The sequence below is a fragment of the Sardina pilchardus genome, chromosome 9 (assembly GCF_963854185.1).
Source record: "Sardina pilchardus chromosome 9, fSarPil1.1, whole genome shotgun sequence".
Taxonomy (NCBI): Eukaryota; Metazoa; Chordata; class Actinopteri; order Clupeiformes; family Clupeidae; genus Sardina; species Sardina pilchardus.
In genome coordinates, this window is record NC_085002.1 from 9,306,038 (window position 1) to 9,324,920 (window position 18,883).

General features: G+C 42.5%; 1 protein-coding gene across 1 annotated transcript in view; it reads left to right on the forward strand.

The window, feature by feature from the left end:
• LOC134092069 (potassium voltage-gated channel subfamily KQT member 2) overlaps positions 1-17,618 on the forward strand; it is a 48,244-nt gene extending 30,626 nt beyond the window's left edge. The window contains exons 6-16 of the mRNA XM_062544872.1: positions 35-145; positions 371-466; positions 1,062-1,156; positions 3,724-3,792; positions 3,987-4,016; positions 6,201-6,439; positions 11,372-11,480; positions 11,684-11,815; positions 12,823-12,918; positions 15,408-15,531; positions 16,420-17,618. Of these exons, the coding sequence (XP_062400856.1) occupies positions 35-145; positions 371-466; positions 1,062-1,156; positions 3,724-3,792; positions 3,987-4,016; positions 6,201-6,439; positions 11,372-11,480; positions 11,684-11,815; positions 12,823-12,918; positions 15,408-15,531; positions 16,420-17,181 (1,863 nt within the window). The 3' untranslated portion in view covers positions 17,182-17,618. The remainder of the gene's footprint in view (positions 1-34; positions 146-370; positions 467-1,061; positions 1,157-3,723; positions 3,793-3,986; positions 4,017-6,200; positions 6,440-11,371; positions 11,481-11,683; positions 11,816-12,822; positions 12,919-15,407; positions 15,532-16,419) is intronic.
• Positions 17,619-18,883: the final 1,265 nt, after the last annotated feature.

Genomic DNA, 18,883 nt, shown 5'->3' on the forward strand with positions numbered 1-18,883 from the left:
TAACATGTCACATTTCCCCACTCTACATTTTCAGATAACCCTGACCACCATTGGCTACGGGGATAAGTATCCGACAACATGGAACGGGCGTCTTTTGGCTGCAACATTTACACTCATTGGCGTGTCATTCTTCGCTCTCCCAGCGGTAGGTCTTCCACTCCTAATGGGATAAGGCTCCGTTAAATACTCACTTTTAGGTCAGTGCACAAACATGGGTAGTAGAAGAGACCAAATGGTAAAGGTAGCACAATATTGGAATGGTGAGTGCACAGCTCATTCAAAACCAGCAGTGTCACAACAGAAATGACAGATTGTGTATGATGAAGATGAGTGGTATTGCATGAATGTAATCGTCTTTCTTCTCTCAAAGGGAATCTTGGGCTCCGGGTTTGCCTTGAAAGTGCAAGAACAACATCGACAAAAACACTTTGAGAAACGGCGCAATCCTGCAGCTGGTCTCATCCAGGTGAGTAACATACTGAACATTTGTGCACATGCTGATAGATACACAGGTACAGTTTTGGCCTCTACACTGAAAATTTGCCAGAAAAGGACTCATTTATCCAAAATGATATCCATATCATTGATAACTCATCTATCAGAGAAATGTAGAATTCTTGTGTTTATCCATATCAGATGATGACAATATACACACGTAGTGCATTCATAATGGAACCCCTAAAAATCTAACTGCAAAAAAAGCAAACTAGCAAAAAGCAATTGATGGGTCATATCAGGTTGATGCTGATGCACATGTTTACACTCATGGTAGTACACCATAATAAACTCCATATATAGGTCAATAGTGTGTGGGTGGACAACAGAATCTGTGATGGCACGTGTTAGATAATTAACCTTTCGTTCTCTGTCCTTGGATTGCCAAATAATGCATACTAAGTGAAGCCAAATGAGCAGACTGGCTTCTTGCGTTTGCTGCTTTGAAGCCGTTGGCCATGCCGACAGACCTCCTGTGTCTTAATTACACACACTCCGAGTAGTATGTGTTGCAGCGTATGCATTATTCATGGACTATTTTATTTATTTCATTCTCTTATCCGCAGGCGGCCTGGAGGTTTTATGCCACCAATCTCAACCGCACAGACATGCAGTCGACTTGGGACTATTACGAAAGAACTATATCTGTCCCAATGTACAGGTATTGATCCAGAATAACTCAAGATACCAGATTTACATTCTCTCTCTTTCTCTTATTCTCTCTGTCTGTCTCTCTCTCTCATTCTCTCTCTCATCCTCGTTTATTTGCTCCACCACTATCACTCTGTTTCTCCCAAGTGGCGATGGAGGAGGATTCAGACATCACCAGATCGATTGACCTTTAATGTTTTTGGGGGGCTTGTGAAGGTCGATGCCCTGGCAGGACCTGAGCATGAAGCGTCTAAACAGAGCCTCCTGATTGGAGTGCTCCCTCTGCCCCCCTGCCAAAACCCTGGTATCTCAGTCACAAGGTTTTAAAGTGTACAGACTTCATTTCGGAAATGAAAGATTGCTGGCAGTTAGTGGAGGCTCATTTTGACAATGACATGGCCTTAGTTCTCTCTCTCTCGCTCTCTCTTTCTCTCTTTTGATTATCTCTCCCTCTCTTTCTTTCTCCCTCTCTCCCTCTCTCTCTCTCTCCCTCTCTCTCTCTCTCTGTTTTCTCTCTCTATCTCTGTCATCCTGTAAGCTTTGGCAGAACAGCTCATTTCATCTTCTTTGATAGAGGTTGACTGATGTTTGACCTTCGCTGCTTTGGCGTTATGCAGGGGAGGACCTTTAAAGTTTATAGGGCAAGTGAAACTACAGCAGGGAGCCGACTAGAACTCCTGTGTGCTGCTGCCTAACCTTATATGTGGACTCAGATATGTTCCGTTTGAAAGGTCTAAAAAGCACTGCTGCACAACACCTGGCATCGCGCTTGTTTATATTTTGCTCTTTTCGTTTTGAAACATAAATGCAAATCTGCATTCTAGAAAGGCAGTCGTGCTCTGTAAATGTCGATCTCCTGAAGGTTATCATAAATGGAATTGAGTCATTATGCAAAATGAAGATGCTGTCTTGCGCATGTACCGTACATTGTAAAGGTAAGGTCAAAGCATATCTATTGTAGAGAATGCCCATTGTAATAATGGCCCATTTGCTGTTCGCATCATAGCTCAACATAGCTCACAAAAATCCACTCCATGAAGCAGAATAAAAGAATGTTGTGGGGTGGAGACGGAGTGATGAGCATTAGCCCGCTGAGTGTCCCACTGAGTCTAAATTTAATATGGGGGCACATTGTTTAAGTCACATCAGGTTGCCAGTGGGGAAAAAATACAAGGTGTGCTGTTTTATCAGAGTGTTGTTTTTGTTGCTCTAAAAGCACAGGCCTTGCCAAAGGACACATTACCCAAGGCGCTTAGTAAAAGTGTTTGCCCTTGAGCACATCTTGTGTCTTGGCTACTTCCGTTGACGACAGCAGCGTGTCTTTATATGCCTTCTGTAGACTAGTGGCGGTGAGTTGTGAGTTGTCCGTTGTGTTCCCCCAATGCTCCGGTGCAGTAGCGGCAGTAGCAGCAGCAGCAGCAGCAGCAGGAGGATCAGGGGCTGGCAGCATCGTGCAGGATCCCCACTGGAGCATGCCCTTAATGGGGCTGCACTGTCAGCAAGCTCCTGCGAAGGCTCCCACTGGTTCGGCAGTGGCAGTGTGCTTGACCGAGCAGGATGCACTTTAGTGTAGCTCGGTGATGTTGTGTTTTTTTTTTTTTTTTTTTCAATGGAACAACTCCATGCTGCTGGAATAAAAAAGGATCATCATCCTTCAAGACTATGTTTCAAAGTGTTGTGTCCAAACAGATGGCACAGCTCTGCCCTACAAAGGCTAAGAGCAGTATCAGCAAAAATGGCAAACTGAGAAAAACAGCTTTTTGTGTTTTTCTTACATCAAGTATAAGCATACAATTATATTCAACAGCAAAGGGTATCATTAGATAGATCAAAGTGAGCTGAATATTAAACCATTTGTTTTTTGACATTCATGCAAAATTTGGTAGTGTTATAGGCTATACTGCGCTTTGCCTTTGCATTACTGCTTATACTTGCATGGCCATTCAATAACATTTTGCAGTAAGTGTAGCAAGTGATCATAATCACTCAGTTTTTATATTAATTGAGGAGGTATTTACTACATTTTTAGTGAAGATATGCTTCTTGATGCCTTAACAATGGTATAACTCTGTCATTTATACACATTTATGTAAAAATAGAACAAAGGCAAGTGAAACCAAGGCAGAATGCAGTAATGGCAAAGGCAAGTGAAACCAAGGCAGAATGCAGTAATGGCAAGTGAAATCAATGCAATTTATGTGGATACTGCAATCTGCCTTGGTTTCACTCTACTTTTCTGTACAAACTGCAAACTAAAAATGCAAATTAATCTAAGAAATGTATTAGGTAGCCATATGAAATTTTAACAGATCGAAGAGCAGATCCGGCACTTCTTATTAGTGCAAAAAATTTTTTTTGGAAAAAGTGCAGATACTGCTCTTAGCCTTTGTAGGGCAGAGCTGTTGAGAATTTATGGAACATGGTGTTATGGAGTTCTGAGAAAAATAAATGTTCTGCCAGATAATTTTGTAAGCTTTTGTATCTAAAATGAATATGTACAGTGACAATTCAATAGTGAAAGTGATTAAGAATGTTCCTGCTGTCTTGTTTTATTTTGTGAACGTTTCTCTTTTGTAGGCTCATTCCTCCACTGAATCAGTTGGATTTGCTTCGCAACCTGAAAAGCAAATCTGGACTCTCCTTCAGGTATAGTAACACATGGTCATATTCTCTCAAATATTGAAATAGATGGCTATGCTTTCCCTCACACTATAGTGTCTAATAAGAAGAGTGCTTTTTTATCACTGCCTGGTCCATGCAGTGGGGAGGCACAATTCTCAGAATGCTCTTCCTGTCTGTTAGTCCAATAGATTTACTGATCACTCATTTCCTCTCTGCAGAAAGGAGCCACAGCCAGAGCCTTCTCCCAGGTCAGAGTAAACACCCTGTAGCTTATTTCTCTCTCTTGTCTCTTCCACACAACAGCCCCATCTATGCTATTGCATTATAATATATGACACATACTATTACATTATAATATGACATGCCATTATATTATAATATGACATACAATTACATTATGATTTGACATACCATTACATTGTGATATGAGATATGATTACATTATAATATGCATGAAGACTCTTCTAAGAACCGTAGGTAGAAAATACAAAGTAAAATCACGCACATCAGTAAATTATGTCGGGTGTGAGATCCAAAACAACAAAGAAACATAGAAACATAGAAATACGCACACCAAAGAGCTCCAAAATATATATATTTCATTTATTTAGTAACGTTTCAGGCTATAGCCCTTCCTCAGACTTAAGTCTTGATTTTTTACATTGCTCTTCTAAGAACCTTACCATCAAATCTCTAAATGTCGCTGTAGAATTGGCCTAAATGCCTATCCAAGGCATACTGAAAGTAGATTTAAAGCTGTTCTTGAACCATTTAGAGTAAATATGTGGTGTTAGTCTTCTTTGAAAGAGAAGACAGTATACTGAAGTTCATTTTTTTCGAAAATCAGATTAATTTATGTGCTACCTACGTTGAGTAATAGCGCTTTGAACATGCTAATGTGGAAGGTTTACCTCTCTGCCTGAACATACTGTGCATATACCGCCTCCATAGAAATGAATCTTTGATTACAGTTTGCTGTAAGTTAACGTCATGTTCCCCCTCCTCCTCTCGCTCCAGCCTTGTCCACAAGGACATGTCAGGGTATTCCTTATGGCCTGTGCAATTTCCCACCTAACCATGTGTGATAGCCTGACGTCAGTGAGAGGGATATTTATGTGTGTGACGCCAGGCCCTATGAGTTGACCTTGCCCACATGTGGATGGATGTGGTGGGTTCCGTATGGCTCTCTGCAACGGTCCACATAACTTACAGTAGTTCACTCCCAGGCCGGCAGGAACGTGTTCGACTGCTGCTCAGATACACAGCTTACTTTATTCTTTGTAGATGATTGGACTGCCAATGGCCAAAAAGGGTTATTGGTATTACTTATCTCATTATTCGTTCTTTGGTTTTGAAAAGTTCAGAAAGGAGCTAAACTGAGTTATACCCTTTTTGGGTTCTACAGTTTTATTCATTGCAAGTTCTCAAAACAGTAATGATATCCAAGCTACACAGTAGATGGCATTTGTACAATACAAAACCACCAAAACCACACACAATCTGACCTTATCTTTCTGAATAATAATACTGATGTTATGAGTACGCAATGGAACAATAGAAAGTTATTTGCTCTTGACATGCTCAGTAAAATCCCCCCCAAACCATGAATTCCTGTTTCTCATCAGAGAGCCACTCAGGGTGCACCCGATTTCCTTCAGCTTGATGAAATGAAATATGCCTCTGATCCATGAAGATTGGGTCTGTGCCAGGAGTGATTTCAGTCTCAGTAATAAACAAGAACCAAGCACCTCCAGCAGCCGTGTGTGTCAAGAGCTGCTTTGAGCCTCTCTTGGCTGTGGCTTTGACTGCAGCGGGTTCAAAAGAGATTTGATGACCATCTCTGTGAAAATTCAGAAGAATTCTTATCAGCACAGCTACTGATGGAATGATAAGCCGAGGATGTGCTGTACATGTGTCTGGCTTTCACATCTTTACATAGGAACAGTAATCACATGGAGTGCAAAGCTGTAGTATCAAAAAATCCATATAGGAGATAATCAAACCCAGAAAAGAAATGTGCTTATGTATTTTTATGGCACAACAAAAAATGTTGTCAGCGACATGATAAGACCAATTAGATCCATCCTGCCAATCCCTTAAATCTTAACCAAAATGTTCTTTGACTTGTCCTAATTAGCATTCTGAACAAGTACGAAAGTCATTAATTAGTTTACAATTCTGTAGCAGACCCCATTCAGTCAAAGTGCTGGAGAGCATAGATAGAAAGTTTATTGAGCTTCCGGTACACAAGAACTCTGTGCTTCAAAAGCTTGTCTTCAAATACACAATCTGTTACACAAACACAATTGTGTTAAAGAGACATGTGGGTTAAGCTTTGGGAATCACCCAGGGGTCCGGTGTCTTGTGGTTATTGAGCCTCCGTGAGAGGGCGAGCTGTTAAATCCCTCTTCCTTGTCCTCTCCCACTCCCAGTCAGAAGGTGAGTCTGAAGGAGAGGGTGTTCTCCAGCCCGCGGAGCTCCGGGACCAAAGGCAAGGGCTCTCCGCAGGCCCAGCAGGCCCAGCAGCCCCTGCGCCGCTCCCCGAGCGCGGACCAGAACAGCATCGAGGACAGCCCCTCCAAAGTGCCCAAGAGCTTTAGCTTCGGCGACCGCAGCCGGGCCCGACAGGCCTTCCGCTTCAAAGGGGCGGCCTCCCGACAGAACTCCGAAGGTAAGGCCTGGATGTGTCCAGCACACTGTTTGCTGCTATAGCTGTGTAGTGTTTTTTGCTTTGATGGATGTCTGGTTGTCAGAAGCAATAGTGGTTCACTCCGTGTTTGTGTCTGTGATGTGAATTTTGATTCCTTCCTGTTTTGACCCGTGATTGAGTGTTTGTAGCCACTAGTTATTTGCTGATGATGATGATTGAATGAGTTTCAATCTCACATGGATGTGTGATCTTAAAGCAATGCTGTACTTTGCTCCTTTCATGTAAAAATGATCAATTCCAGGCCACTTTCAGTGTAGAGTGTGTTTTAGGTTTAGAGAGGATATGGCCCTCGATACTATCCCTATGTCCTATTTCCTCTTCAGGAATCCAGCAATATCTGTCATATGTAGCTATTGTGGAATTGTTGCTATCTGGTGAAATTTAGGTTAGCTAGCTGGGGTCTATGGAAATTGAGTGTCTCAAATAGTCACAGTTCATATAGATATAGATAGTTTATTCAGCTCAGTTTTAAGACTATGAGAGTAGATATAGTCAACATATAACATAAGATGTTTTGAAAACAAGTGTGTTTTGTACAGCTTCATTTGTTTGGTAGCTGTGGTAGATCTTGTGTTCTGCATGTTGTCTTTGTGCTCAGTTTTGTGTGTGGTGTTGTCATGTGTGTTATGGTTTGCCTCTTGCATTATCAGTCTGTAGTTCAGTGATTCAGTATCATTGTAATGACCATTATCTTTTTTTATCATTATACAATTAGCGTGTCCAATTAGGTTTAACCTATTATAGTCATGTGCATTTGTGTCACATTGATATCTCATGATGAGGTGATACTGGATCCTGACATTTCTCTTCATTTCTCTGTTTGGTGCTGTACTAAAGTCCTGATTGAGATGCAAACAGAAGATTTAAGGCAGAAGAGCTCTCCAGGTCAGGCAAAAACAACGGGCCCGGCCCATGCAACCTCAACCTGTAGAAATGGCATCCACCAAAAATTACAACAGCATAGCATAACTAGTATCATGCAGATATGCTATCATCTTCTGGTTTCTTTTCAGAGGAGAATGAGTTTGTTTTTTTGTGTTTTTATGATTTATTGTTAATATCATCATTTGTAAAACATTGAAATATGCTTTATTTGTTGGAATGAACAAAGCCAATAACATTTTGTGAGATTATGTTGTTTTCTTTCTGTATTGTTACTTTGCAGGTTATGTTAAACAAGTTTTTTGTATTTTCTTTAGTATTTTTGCCATGTTTTAAAATATTTATTTGATAAATAAAACTTTAGTCACTGCATTACCAACCTCTGCATGCCTTCTTTCATCTCTCTGTCATTTCTGAAGTGCTGAGGAGCATTTGTCATGCGGCGTGTGATATCATGTGTGTGTATACCCATCATTATTCACATGCATTGATTTGCTCATGTGTCCGTGCTCACTGTAGTGCTAGTGCATCGCTCTTCTTTTTGGGCGCCCTAAAACATATCCGCTGAGTCAGACTGCAGCTCACTCGGGTCCAGATCTGGATCAGTGCCCACTTTGTGCCAGAGTCTTCTGATGTCTGTCCGGTTGGGTTCCTATAGAACAGGAATCAGTATAGAGACCCCTACTGGAGACTTGTGTCGCATCTAGTGCAGGCTGTTTTTTAAGACATCTACTGCACTCAGAGGCAACCAGTCCATCCTCTCAGCAGCACAGTCGCCTCAACAGTCTCGGGCCCCGTATTGCTATTATCTTGACCTCTTTTGCAGCAAATAGTACGTTTAGTATGAACACTGAGTGCTTGATAACGTGCTGCTTTCATATCTTCATGCTGACAACATAAAACATGGGTACTGTTAAAAACAAAATCTTAAAGTTCAATCCCATTTGCAAGCCAATGCACTCAGTGAACTATATAATCTGTTCTGCCTTTGTTCTCTGAGTTTGTGAATACTATTACTGACTTGAGATACGTCACGTTATTGATAGAGAACATTATGCGTATGATTGCTACAAGAGGATATGGGGAACTGGCACAATGTTCCCTTGTAATAAGCACTGTCCCATCACAACCAACACCAGTAACTCATCTCTTGTATCTTCTTATTATCATTTATTTACAAACTGCATTTACATTTTCAGATGTGTTCACTTCAGAGTCTTGTGCCAAAACATGTTTATAATATGTATAAAGTTGTGTATGTCCTTTACATCAGTCAAGCATGGAACCTTTTGCCATTATGTCATGCATACTCACTCAATGCTCGAGCAGTAAGATATGGACATGTGCTTTAGTTGATTTATTTTACACTCTAAATGGATGCACAGAGCATGCTTACTTTTATTATTGTCTCATTGATGTCAGCCATATAGTATGAACTGTATACATTAGATGATAAAACGATGCGGTAACATAAAGCGTTTTTCAAAATCATGAATTATTTTTCGAAAAACAAATGAAGTTAAGTATTAAAGACTGAAGGCTTACATTTCATAGTATGGGACATGAGTTAAATCTGTTTGCAAGTGTATGGGGTAATGGATTTATCATTGTGGTTTTCTGTGGTATTTCATTAACCATGATTTTGAAAGGCAAATGTTGTGTGCATTTAATTGACACAGTGAAAATGTTCTCTCCATCAATGCATATTATGTTTGATGCCTGAATGTCTTAATCTTATATATTTTATGTCTTTAGTTTGTTTTTTGTTTGTTTTACTTGCAGATGTCAGTATATGGTATATTCCTCTCCTGAAGGTACAGCTAGGGTTTATAATGACCACCTCTACAATCAAGCACAGTCAAACTGTCCATCCACCCTTATAGACTGGAGTACATTCCTGGTCTCCAATCAGTAGTGCATGCTGTAAGGGTTAAATCCGCGTTAATGCAAACCGCCTGCAAAAACAAGGCTAATGTCTTTTACCAAAGCTTTTCGTACTGCCTCAGAAGGCCCTTTCCACTCAAGGCTAATGGCTGTCTTTGGAAAGAGATGCATTTCATCAGAAACCCCATAATTGCCAAAGGACCAGCAACACTCATCTATCCGCTTGTGCCTTAGTCAGTGCAGAGAATATAGGCGAAGCTCTCCTGTGCCTTCAGTGAGAGTTCAACGGCTTCAGATATTCAATAGAAGAGTCCGCTCAGTGGCATTGCTGCACTTATTTTTTTCATTTGTTTCTTTGCTTTTTGGTTTTGTTTTATACTTTCTGTTTGGTAGTTATTACATTTTTTTCCAAAGACCCTGTTTTTTAGTTGTTGTTATAATTTTGATCAGCCTCTGTTAACCAGCCTTTTACTTTCATCTCTCTTCTCCTCTCAACTCTTTGCAGCAATTGAAGGGTTGATCAGTAAGAGAATATCACATTATCTGCTGGGGGTTATGGCCACCTAAGCAAGCCTATATGTGAACCCATAGAGCCGGTAGAACTGATAGAGAATGCATGTTTCAGTTCTAGAACCATTCCATAAGCACATGGCAGGGACCATCATTCCATGAATCTGGATCTTAAGACCCCGGCAAGTATCAAAACACAGAAAGCAAAAAAAGCTGTGCACTGTAAACCAACATGGCTGCTGGGCCTGCACTCTAACTTGCATGACAGGAAAGGCAATCAGTTTTTCTCGATGGTCCTCCTCTGAACCCAAAGTAGATCCCTTTAATTAAGCCAGAGCCACCGGCCCCTGAGACTGTGCATCCGCCAATTCCAGACTCCACCTGTGTCTGCACCCGTGGGTGCAGGTTGATGGCAGTCTCAGGGCCCTGCGGTTCTTTGCGTCATTGAGAGCACGATCAATATATGCCACTCTCCCATGCCACGTGGGATGGCATCCGGAGACTAAATTTGGCACTGCAGGTGGACACTGTGGTCCAAAACTGGGCAACACAAGCCAGGTATAACCCCCTTTACAACAGGTATTTGCATGTCTCACATGGAACGGCATTAAATGCACTTACAAAACACATGTACGCATGCAGATAGACACAACTATGTACGTCACATGTAAATTGACAGTACTGAACTAAAAACATGCTTGTTCAATAGTTCAACAGACTTTATGTTATTTCTATACAACAGTTATTTTGAAGGATTCAAAGAGCAAGTACAAACATTCATTTATCAATTATTAATTGCTTGAATTAATTTATTATCTCAGGGAATTCTCTATTAGCCTCCAGATTTGAGTATTGGCAGGAAGTGCCATTGTTTAACTCATTATGACACAATGTTAATGAAACAGACAGCTATTTTCTGCCTCTTCATTGAAGATTTCAGCAAGCTTAGGTCAAAGAGAACACTATTCACATCAAACTGGGGCTTACTCATTCACATAATACAGGAGTCTCATATCTCAGAGTCAAGAATAGCTTGGCACATTGCTCAGAAGTCTCTTAGATAAAACATTCATCTAACCGTTTATACTTTCAGAACTTGTCAGAGGAATCCCTACAACCATTATCAGTTGTATTCTCGTGATATTGACATACAGTATCTCTCCGACTTGACTAGACAAGGACCGCCGGCCTCAGCTTCAGTCGTGATCGCATGGGCAGAGCAAGTGTATGACGCTTTACTTTTGGGCCACAGTGACCACCCCTTTAGTCGACCCTCGAGCCTCTGCTGAGGGTCGGCCGTCTTCCTGCCTTCTCTCCTCCCTTCCTTTCCTGCATCAAACCGTAGCGGCATCACCCGTAGCCAATGAGATCACACGGCACGGCCCATTAACCTGCCCTGATCTCACCTGGTGTCCAGTGACGCTCTCTCTTACTGGACTGGGCTATATGCAAGTTAATGGCTGTGGCTGGCCTCTGCTTGGTTTCATGCCAGACGCCCCCCTGCCCACCCCCTCTGATAACCGACTGAGTTAGTGAGAGTGATAGAGAGCAACGGGGAGGGCGGTGCGTGTGTGCACTAACTCTGGAGCCCTGCTGTGTTCGTGTCGTGTTTTCTAGAGGCGAGCCTTCCCGGGGAGGATGTTGTGGACGACAACAAAAGTTGCCACTGTGAGTTTGTGTCTCAGGATTTAACGCCTGGACTCAAAGTCACCATAAGGGCTGTGTGGTAAGTAAAACTGATGGATCTGCAAGCTTTCTTTTTTTCACTTGTGAAATGTATTTTCCACATCCCTCCTCGGTAATTGTCTCTGCAAAATCACATTACAGTGTAACATTATGTTCTATTGTGCTACATTTAATTTCAGGCTACATCATTTGGATTACCAGTCTGCGATTGAGTTAATGAATGTAAAATCTCTTTCCCTCCAGCATAATGAGGTTTATGGTCTCTAAGCGAAAGTTCAAGGAGAGTCTAAGGCCGTACGACGTGATGGACGTTATAGAGCAGTACTCGGCCGGCCACTTGGACATGCTGGCCAGGATTAAAAACCTGCAGTCCAGGCAAGACACTTATCCACACAGGCCCTGTACTACTTGTGCCCACTTCCAGTTTCCCCCCCTGTTTCTATGGCTACTGTTATATTTCTTCTCTATTCTCACCCTCACTCTTTGGAACACTGGTTACAGCACTCAGTCTCACACAGAGTATTTCTAACATGGCATGTGCCACGTACCGCTCCCACACTCCTGTCTGGTATCCATGATGTTTGTTCTCAACAGTGATGCCCTACATTCTCCACCCCGCGTGTCGTCCTCCTTAACCACTGGTGGCACAAACTACATTTCCCACGATGCTCATGTTGTGAAGTGCTGTGGTCACAGCCATTTTGTGGTGTTTTTTTATTGTCACAAACATCCTAGAGTGACAAAGTTCACTCTGACACATTCTGCAAAAGTCATTCCAATGTACATGTACACTAGACAACATCTGTTTTCGCTGAGAAAAAGATACTGTATGAAAGATATGAAATAAGCCCATTCATACTAGCAAGGGGAGTTCATTTTGCAGAAAGCAAGGCTAAGCAATCTTATGAAGACACATAGGCTTTTAGATGTTTTACCATCATGATTGAATAATCAGTAATTTTACTGGTAAAACCCAGCTATTACCCTTTTGCATATACTGTAGATTGTTCCACATATATGCAAATATATTCCTACTTTTCCAAGTCATATGCAGAAAGCAATATAATATGCTTTATGGAATAACCAACCACACAAAATAACGGCAAACATTTTATGATTGGTTGATGACAATGTCGACAATAGAAATGTAGCAGGAGAACAGTGATTCTGCTGTTGGAATTTGACATATCTGGAATATATTTTCACTTCTCTGTCCTATGTCTCTCTTCCCCCATTACCGACCCCTCCCCCCCCCCCCCCTCTATACCTCCTCCTTGTGTCTCTCCGTCATTATTTGATGTGCATCTGACCCTCTCCTCTGCTCTGGTCTGTGTTGGGTCAACCTGCCCATGTGCCGGTGTCTTCTCTATTTGCTTTGCCAGGATAGATATGATTTTGGGTCCCCCAGGGCCCTCCACCCCCCGCCATAAGAAGTATGCAACCAAAGGAGCCAAAGAGTCACCTCAGTACTCTCCTAGGTTAGGACCCCACTAGACTGCATCTCTCGCCCTCGCACTGGAGCCTCTCGCTCTCTCCCTCTCTCTATCTCTCTTCACTGCTGATGGAGAGACTAAAAGAAAATGGCTTGCAACCTTTTTTTGATTCGAGCTATGTGACTGATGGAGTGTGAGAGCTGTCATTTTGACTCACTCTGCAGCTCAGTTGCGAAACAACAGAGCTCGTCTGATGGTGGTAAATTAAACAAATCAGACCCTACCTAGGCTGCTAATCTAATTGACGATAGTAACGGAGACATTTCATAAGCCTTGTTCCACTACTCATTGTAGGGCATAAACACTGTTAATCTCATCTGTATCCACAGCAACAGCTGCCTCTGGAAGATTCCCTCCATAACCGTAAAAGTGAGAAAAACAACCATTATTTCACCAATGCGGAAAATTCAATCTCAGGGTCCAAAGTAATTTAGCCAAATCTGTCTAATGGATCTGTAATTTACTTCCTGAATTGAATTTGGTGCATCTGAGCCTGCAGGAGCTCTCTATCAGCTCCAAAGGGGCCTCAGAAATGGAAAAGCAGCTCTGGATTCAAATAACTGGATAAGCATTGATCACCTAGATTAGCTTATTGTTTGGTGGGGATAGAGTATTAATTGTTTGGAAATGGACGTGAAAATTAAACTGTATCACTGTTTCCATTTTCCATGATGCAGTTATTGTGGTAAATAAATTATATTTGCTAGCTGAGATTCTGCCCCAAGATAAACCTTTGTGAGCTGTGAGCAAGCAAATTGGTGAATTGTATTTTCAGAATACATACAAGAAATGTGCAGGTATAGCCAGTCAAATAGCTGAATAAAAAAAGGTTGTGCTCGATTGCTTGCAATGCTTCAAAAAAGAAAACCTCAGCAATATGTCTATCAACAAGGTGCCAAAAGGCATCAGCAATTGTGGAGGCTCCTATGACAGAAATATAACTGTCTCATGTCTCCTCTGCACGCTGGCATGTGAAATACTGTAGGAATGCATGCCACTAGTGCACTATGCCACTGTGCCTAGATCATTAGACCTTTCTGCAATCATCCTCTCTACTTTTATGGAATCCAACCACGTTCTAAATGCTGTCCACATTAAAATGATTATATATCTTGCCAGTTTATTAAAAAGCATTGTACTAGTAGTTCAGAAAATCTGAAAAAAAGACATTGCCTACGTTGATTCTGCATAATTTCATCACACAACAATTATAATGCCCAATAATAGCACATGTCAAATATGAGTTAATCTGAATATGAAGTTGTGCTATACTTTTCTTATAATAGCACACTAACCTTGTGAAGGGGTATATTTTCCATCATAGCACACCACTGGCTTTAGGTAAGACCAAGACCATGAAATTGTTGTGCGATCATAATGTTTTCATAACCAGAAAATGGAACCGCTTATATAACCATTCCTAGCATGAGAAGGACTGATGACGAAACTTTTTCGGCTAGAGAAGTAGAAAAGACTCTATAACAGCTATAGGCCAATTAAGCGGTCTGTCAAGTTATCGTGGGAGTGGTTATAACAAGTGCCGCCGGTATATTGCTAATGTGAAAACATTATGTGCCCTCAGTGACACGTGTGTCCAGCACTTCAGTGCAGTTCAAATAAGAAGATCTGGTTATATGGCGATGACCTTGTTCTCTATCTCTTGACGCTCCAGTTTCCTGATCTGTACTCTCTTTCTCTCCTCTCTCTCTCTCTCTCTCTGTGTCTGCACTGAACTCACTCATCAACACAATGCATGATGCACCCATTACCCATCGCCATACCTTTTGCACTGTGCTCGTAAAGGTGAAAAGTGTGCCTGAGTGGGAGTGAGTCCTCTCCTTAACGTCACTCTACACTGTAAAACATCACGACACAGGATATTCATACGAGGAACGCTGCCATCACAATGAGCTGATGAGTGCAAGAATGAGAACACTTCCTGTGACCCGTAACTGTCACTGTAGGTTTGTCCTCATCTTGAGATCATACCTATCCGTGTTTTCATGGAGCACATTAACAGACTAGCTTGGAGATTGATGGACCTCATCTCTCTGTCTTTCTCGGTAAATGATCTGAAGGGGGTCGGTGTGCTTTTGGGCTGCCACAGTTTTTTTATCTAATTCTACATTAAATAGAAGTTGTATTATACATAATGGCAGTCACTGATGAATGATGTTCCCTTCATCACATGTAATCTCCTTAATCACTCTGCAGAAGACAGTAAATGCCTCAGTCGTCACAGCCATTACACATACCTAATGAACCTATGATAGAACACATTAATAACTGCAAGCTTTTGTCACCTTTGCTGTACACATTTCCAATAAGAAAAGCTTTGTGTTTGGATGCAAAACAGTAGCGACAATGACCTGATTTACCGAGGGAACTTACTGGCCTGAAAAAAAAAAAAAAAAAAAAGTTTCTTGAGTATTTTCTTTATTCTAGATGTTGCCTGTCTTTGCTCTGATTGGTAGAGTTGACCAGATTGTTGGTAGAGGTCCTCCAGTCGCAGATAAGGACCGTCCGAAAGGGACCACCGACGCGGAGAGTCAAGAAGATCCCAGCATGATGGGAAGATTGCTGAAAGTGGAGAAGCAGGTATGGAGGACGTGGATTATGAGCTGAATGTTCTCCTCTCATATGCTGACAATGGCCGCGTTTCCCAGATTTACTAAGAAGCTCTTAAGTGCTAAGAACTTCTTAGGAGCGTTCTGAGAACGTTCTAAGAACGTTCCTAAGAAGTTCTTAGCACTTAAGAGCTTCTTAACGAATCTGGGAAACCCGGCCAATGTATGGTGCTTATGCAGCATAAGTTGTACTTTCTTGAAAAACAACTATGATTTCCTAGACTATCTACAAATACTAAGACTATAAGCAAACTATCTATTGACACTATTTACAAACATTATGGTTAGGGGTTTTGGTTTGGTTAAGTCTGTGTTTTGTAATTGTTGAAGAGCAATTTTAACGACTGAAATCTCAACAAACCATCTGTAAAGTCTGTGAAGATGGACTTGCCTTTGGCCACGCTTGAGTCAGTGAGGTTGGCCAGAATAGACCTCTGAAGTTCGCCTATAAAAAGGACCTAAAGCTGCCATCTTTGACCATATAAGGAGATCTGAGAGTTAATTGAAGCTAACCGCCTATGGCAAGTTGCATTGTAAGTTAGCTCTGGGGTAGCAAAGATCAAAGTGTGCCGTCTTCACATATCGAAGATCAGAGTATACACTCTAAGGCAGAGGACAAAACTGTGTAGAGCTAAACGTCTGCATTTCCGATTTCTTCGTCCCTGTGAGAGTTTAGTAGGTGTGATAATTCAAAGTCCTCATGTTATTTTCCCATAGAAAAAATGTCAAGATACCGGATCTCCTTATTTGGGCAAAGATGGTAGCTTTTTTGTAGGCGAACTTCAGAGCTCTATGGTTGAGCATGTACTTTGGGGTCAGCTGAGTGGTGGAGCTGAATGGTTGATTTTCCTCATGACAGGTGATGTCAATGGAGAGAAAGCTTGACTTCCTGGTGAATATCTATGTCCAGAGAATGGGCATACCACAGTCGGAGACAGACGCCTATTTCAGCTCCAAAGAGCCGGACCCCGCGCCTCCCTACCACAGTCCGGTGGAGCACCTGGAGAAGACTGGCTCCATCACCAAAATCATCCGCTCCAGCAGCTCCGGCCAGAAGAACTTCGACGCGCCTCCCACCACCTGCCTCAACCAGTCTCACTGCCCCCCCTCCACGTCCTGGCACCCTCACCCACACCCCCACTCGGACGGCCCCCGTCGCAGCCAGGGCGCCTCGCCTGTGGGCGACCCCTCCCTGGTGCGCATCCCACCGCCCCCCGCCAATGAGCGCTCCTCTGGGGGCCACAATGGCCACAAGGGCGGCCACCACTCCCGAGGGTCTGGAGGAAAAGGAGGAGGAGGGGGAGAGGAGGCCAAGGCCAGGGAGGCCCAGGGAGGCTTGGCGCAGGCGGGAGCAGAGAGCGACACCTCCATCTCCATCCCGTCCGTAGACCACGAGGAGCTGGAGCGCTCCTTCAGCGGCTTCAGCATCTCCCAGTCCAAGGAGAACCTGGAATTCCTCAACAACGACTACTTCAGCAGCGCCGCCCGCTGCACCAAGGCACGGCCGTACATCGCCGAGGGCGAGTCGGACACCGACTCGGACCTCGGCGCCCCCTCGCCACACTCGGCCACAGGGGAAGACGGGGCGTACGGGGACAGTGGCTGGACCGCTCCCAAGTAGGCTGCCCAGACAGATCCGTGGGATGGGAGAAGATCGGCAAAGGACACCAAAGTCCAAATGTGACCGGTTGGTACGCTGACCTGCATGTTACCGATGTCTGTAAACTGTCCAGGGCTGACCTCAGCTCAGTGACTCTGTGACTCTGCTCAGACATGTCTGTGGGTCAAGAAGCGTTCCAGCCACGGAGGCCAGTGTGCAGTTTCTGCAACAGAAATCAACTGGCCTCTGCTCTGGACTTTGACGGACAGGAAGATAAAAAAAAAAAAACAGTTTTTTTTATGGACAAGAGGTGTCTGCTTATCATAATGGGAAAGTCTTTATCCACCTGACACAAAACAAAACATGTGTTTGTCTGTCTGCATTCACACACATAACAAACAAACTCACACACACATACTCATCTGAAAATGTTCACAACTGATTGTTTTTTAAACCATTTCAAGGTAAACTCATCACCTCTATCTCCATGTGAATGTATATGTGACATTGTAGGAGAAGGAGTTTTTTCTGTCCACTGTTGATGATGTCCATGTTCTCATTATTATTTTCTAACACAGATTCACTTGGATACACTTGAAAATGCAAACTATCCTTGAGTTAACACAATTTTCTAAAATTTGCATGAGGATTAGAACAGCTATTTCAAATAGAATGTATCTTTGAAATTAATTTATTAAGAATATTGGCAGAGGTTAAGAAACATAATATTTTGCTGATAACCTTTTGAAGGCAAATTGGTCTATCTCTTTTTTAGTGTATACTCAAACTATATAGAAATTGCTGAGAATTACTACACCTTCATACAACACCAACGTCTCCTCACTGGACACTTGCACGCTTGCGTGCCCGCATGCACACACATGCACTATCAACACACACACACACACACACACACACACACACACACACACACACACACACACACACACACACACACACACACACACACACACACACACACACATGCACTTGTGCACACGTGCACACTCTCACACAAACTCACATCCATGCACACATTCATACATGTAACACACATGCACAAATACATACAGTATACATAACTGTGTAATCCATCATCCACAAATCCATTGTCACTATTCAATCAGTTCTAAAACATGAACAGGAGGTGGATGTTTGTTACTGTTATTTTTACAGTCAGTCAACATTATCTTTAATACAAGCACAAGGGTATTTCATTGAGTGAAATAGGCCTACTAGTAGTACTAATAGGCCATTTCTTGTGCCCTGCCCTTTAAGTGGTCTTGTTGGGTAAACAGCAAGCCACACATGTCTAAGTACAATATTGTCAATATCACTACACTCTCAGCCTTAACAACACCCAGGCCAGTGGTAATATGATGGCAAGAAATCAAACCTGATGTGAGACAATGACAACAAGACAGAAACAACCTTAACAGCCAAGATGGACTGTACAAAAACAACATCGCTGACAAGGAGAGAGAAGAATGGAGCACTACGCCAAGTTAGTAGCCTCTCCCCTTCTGCTGAAGGCAACCTAGTGTTTCTAAATGGGTTCCCATTTGCCTATAGGTACAGTACAGTAGGTACTCCTCGTAAACACCTTTGGCATCGGTCAGCAGAAGTACAGTCTGTTCTGTTCCGCACCACAGTGAAAGATGGGAGTGAGATATCAAACTGAAGGCCGCGCTTAAACACAAATCATCTACATACCGAGGACCGG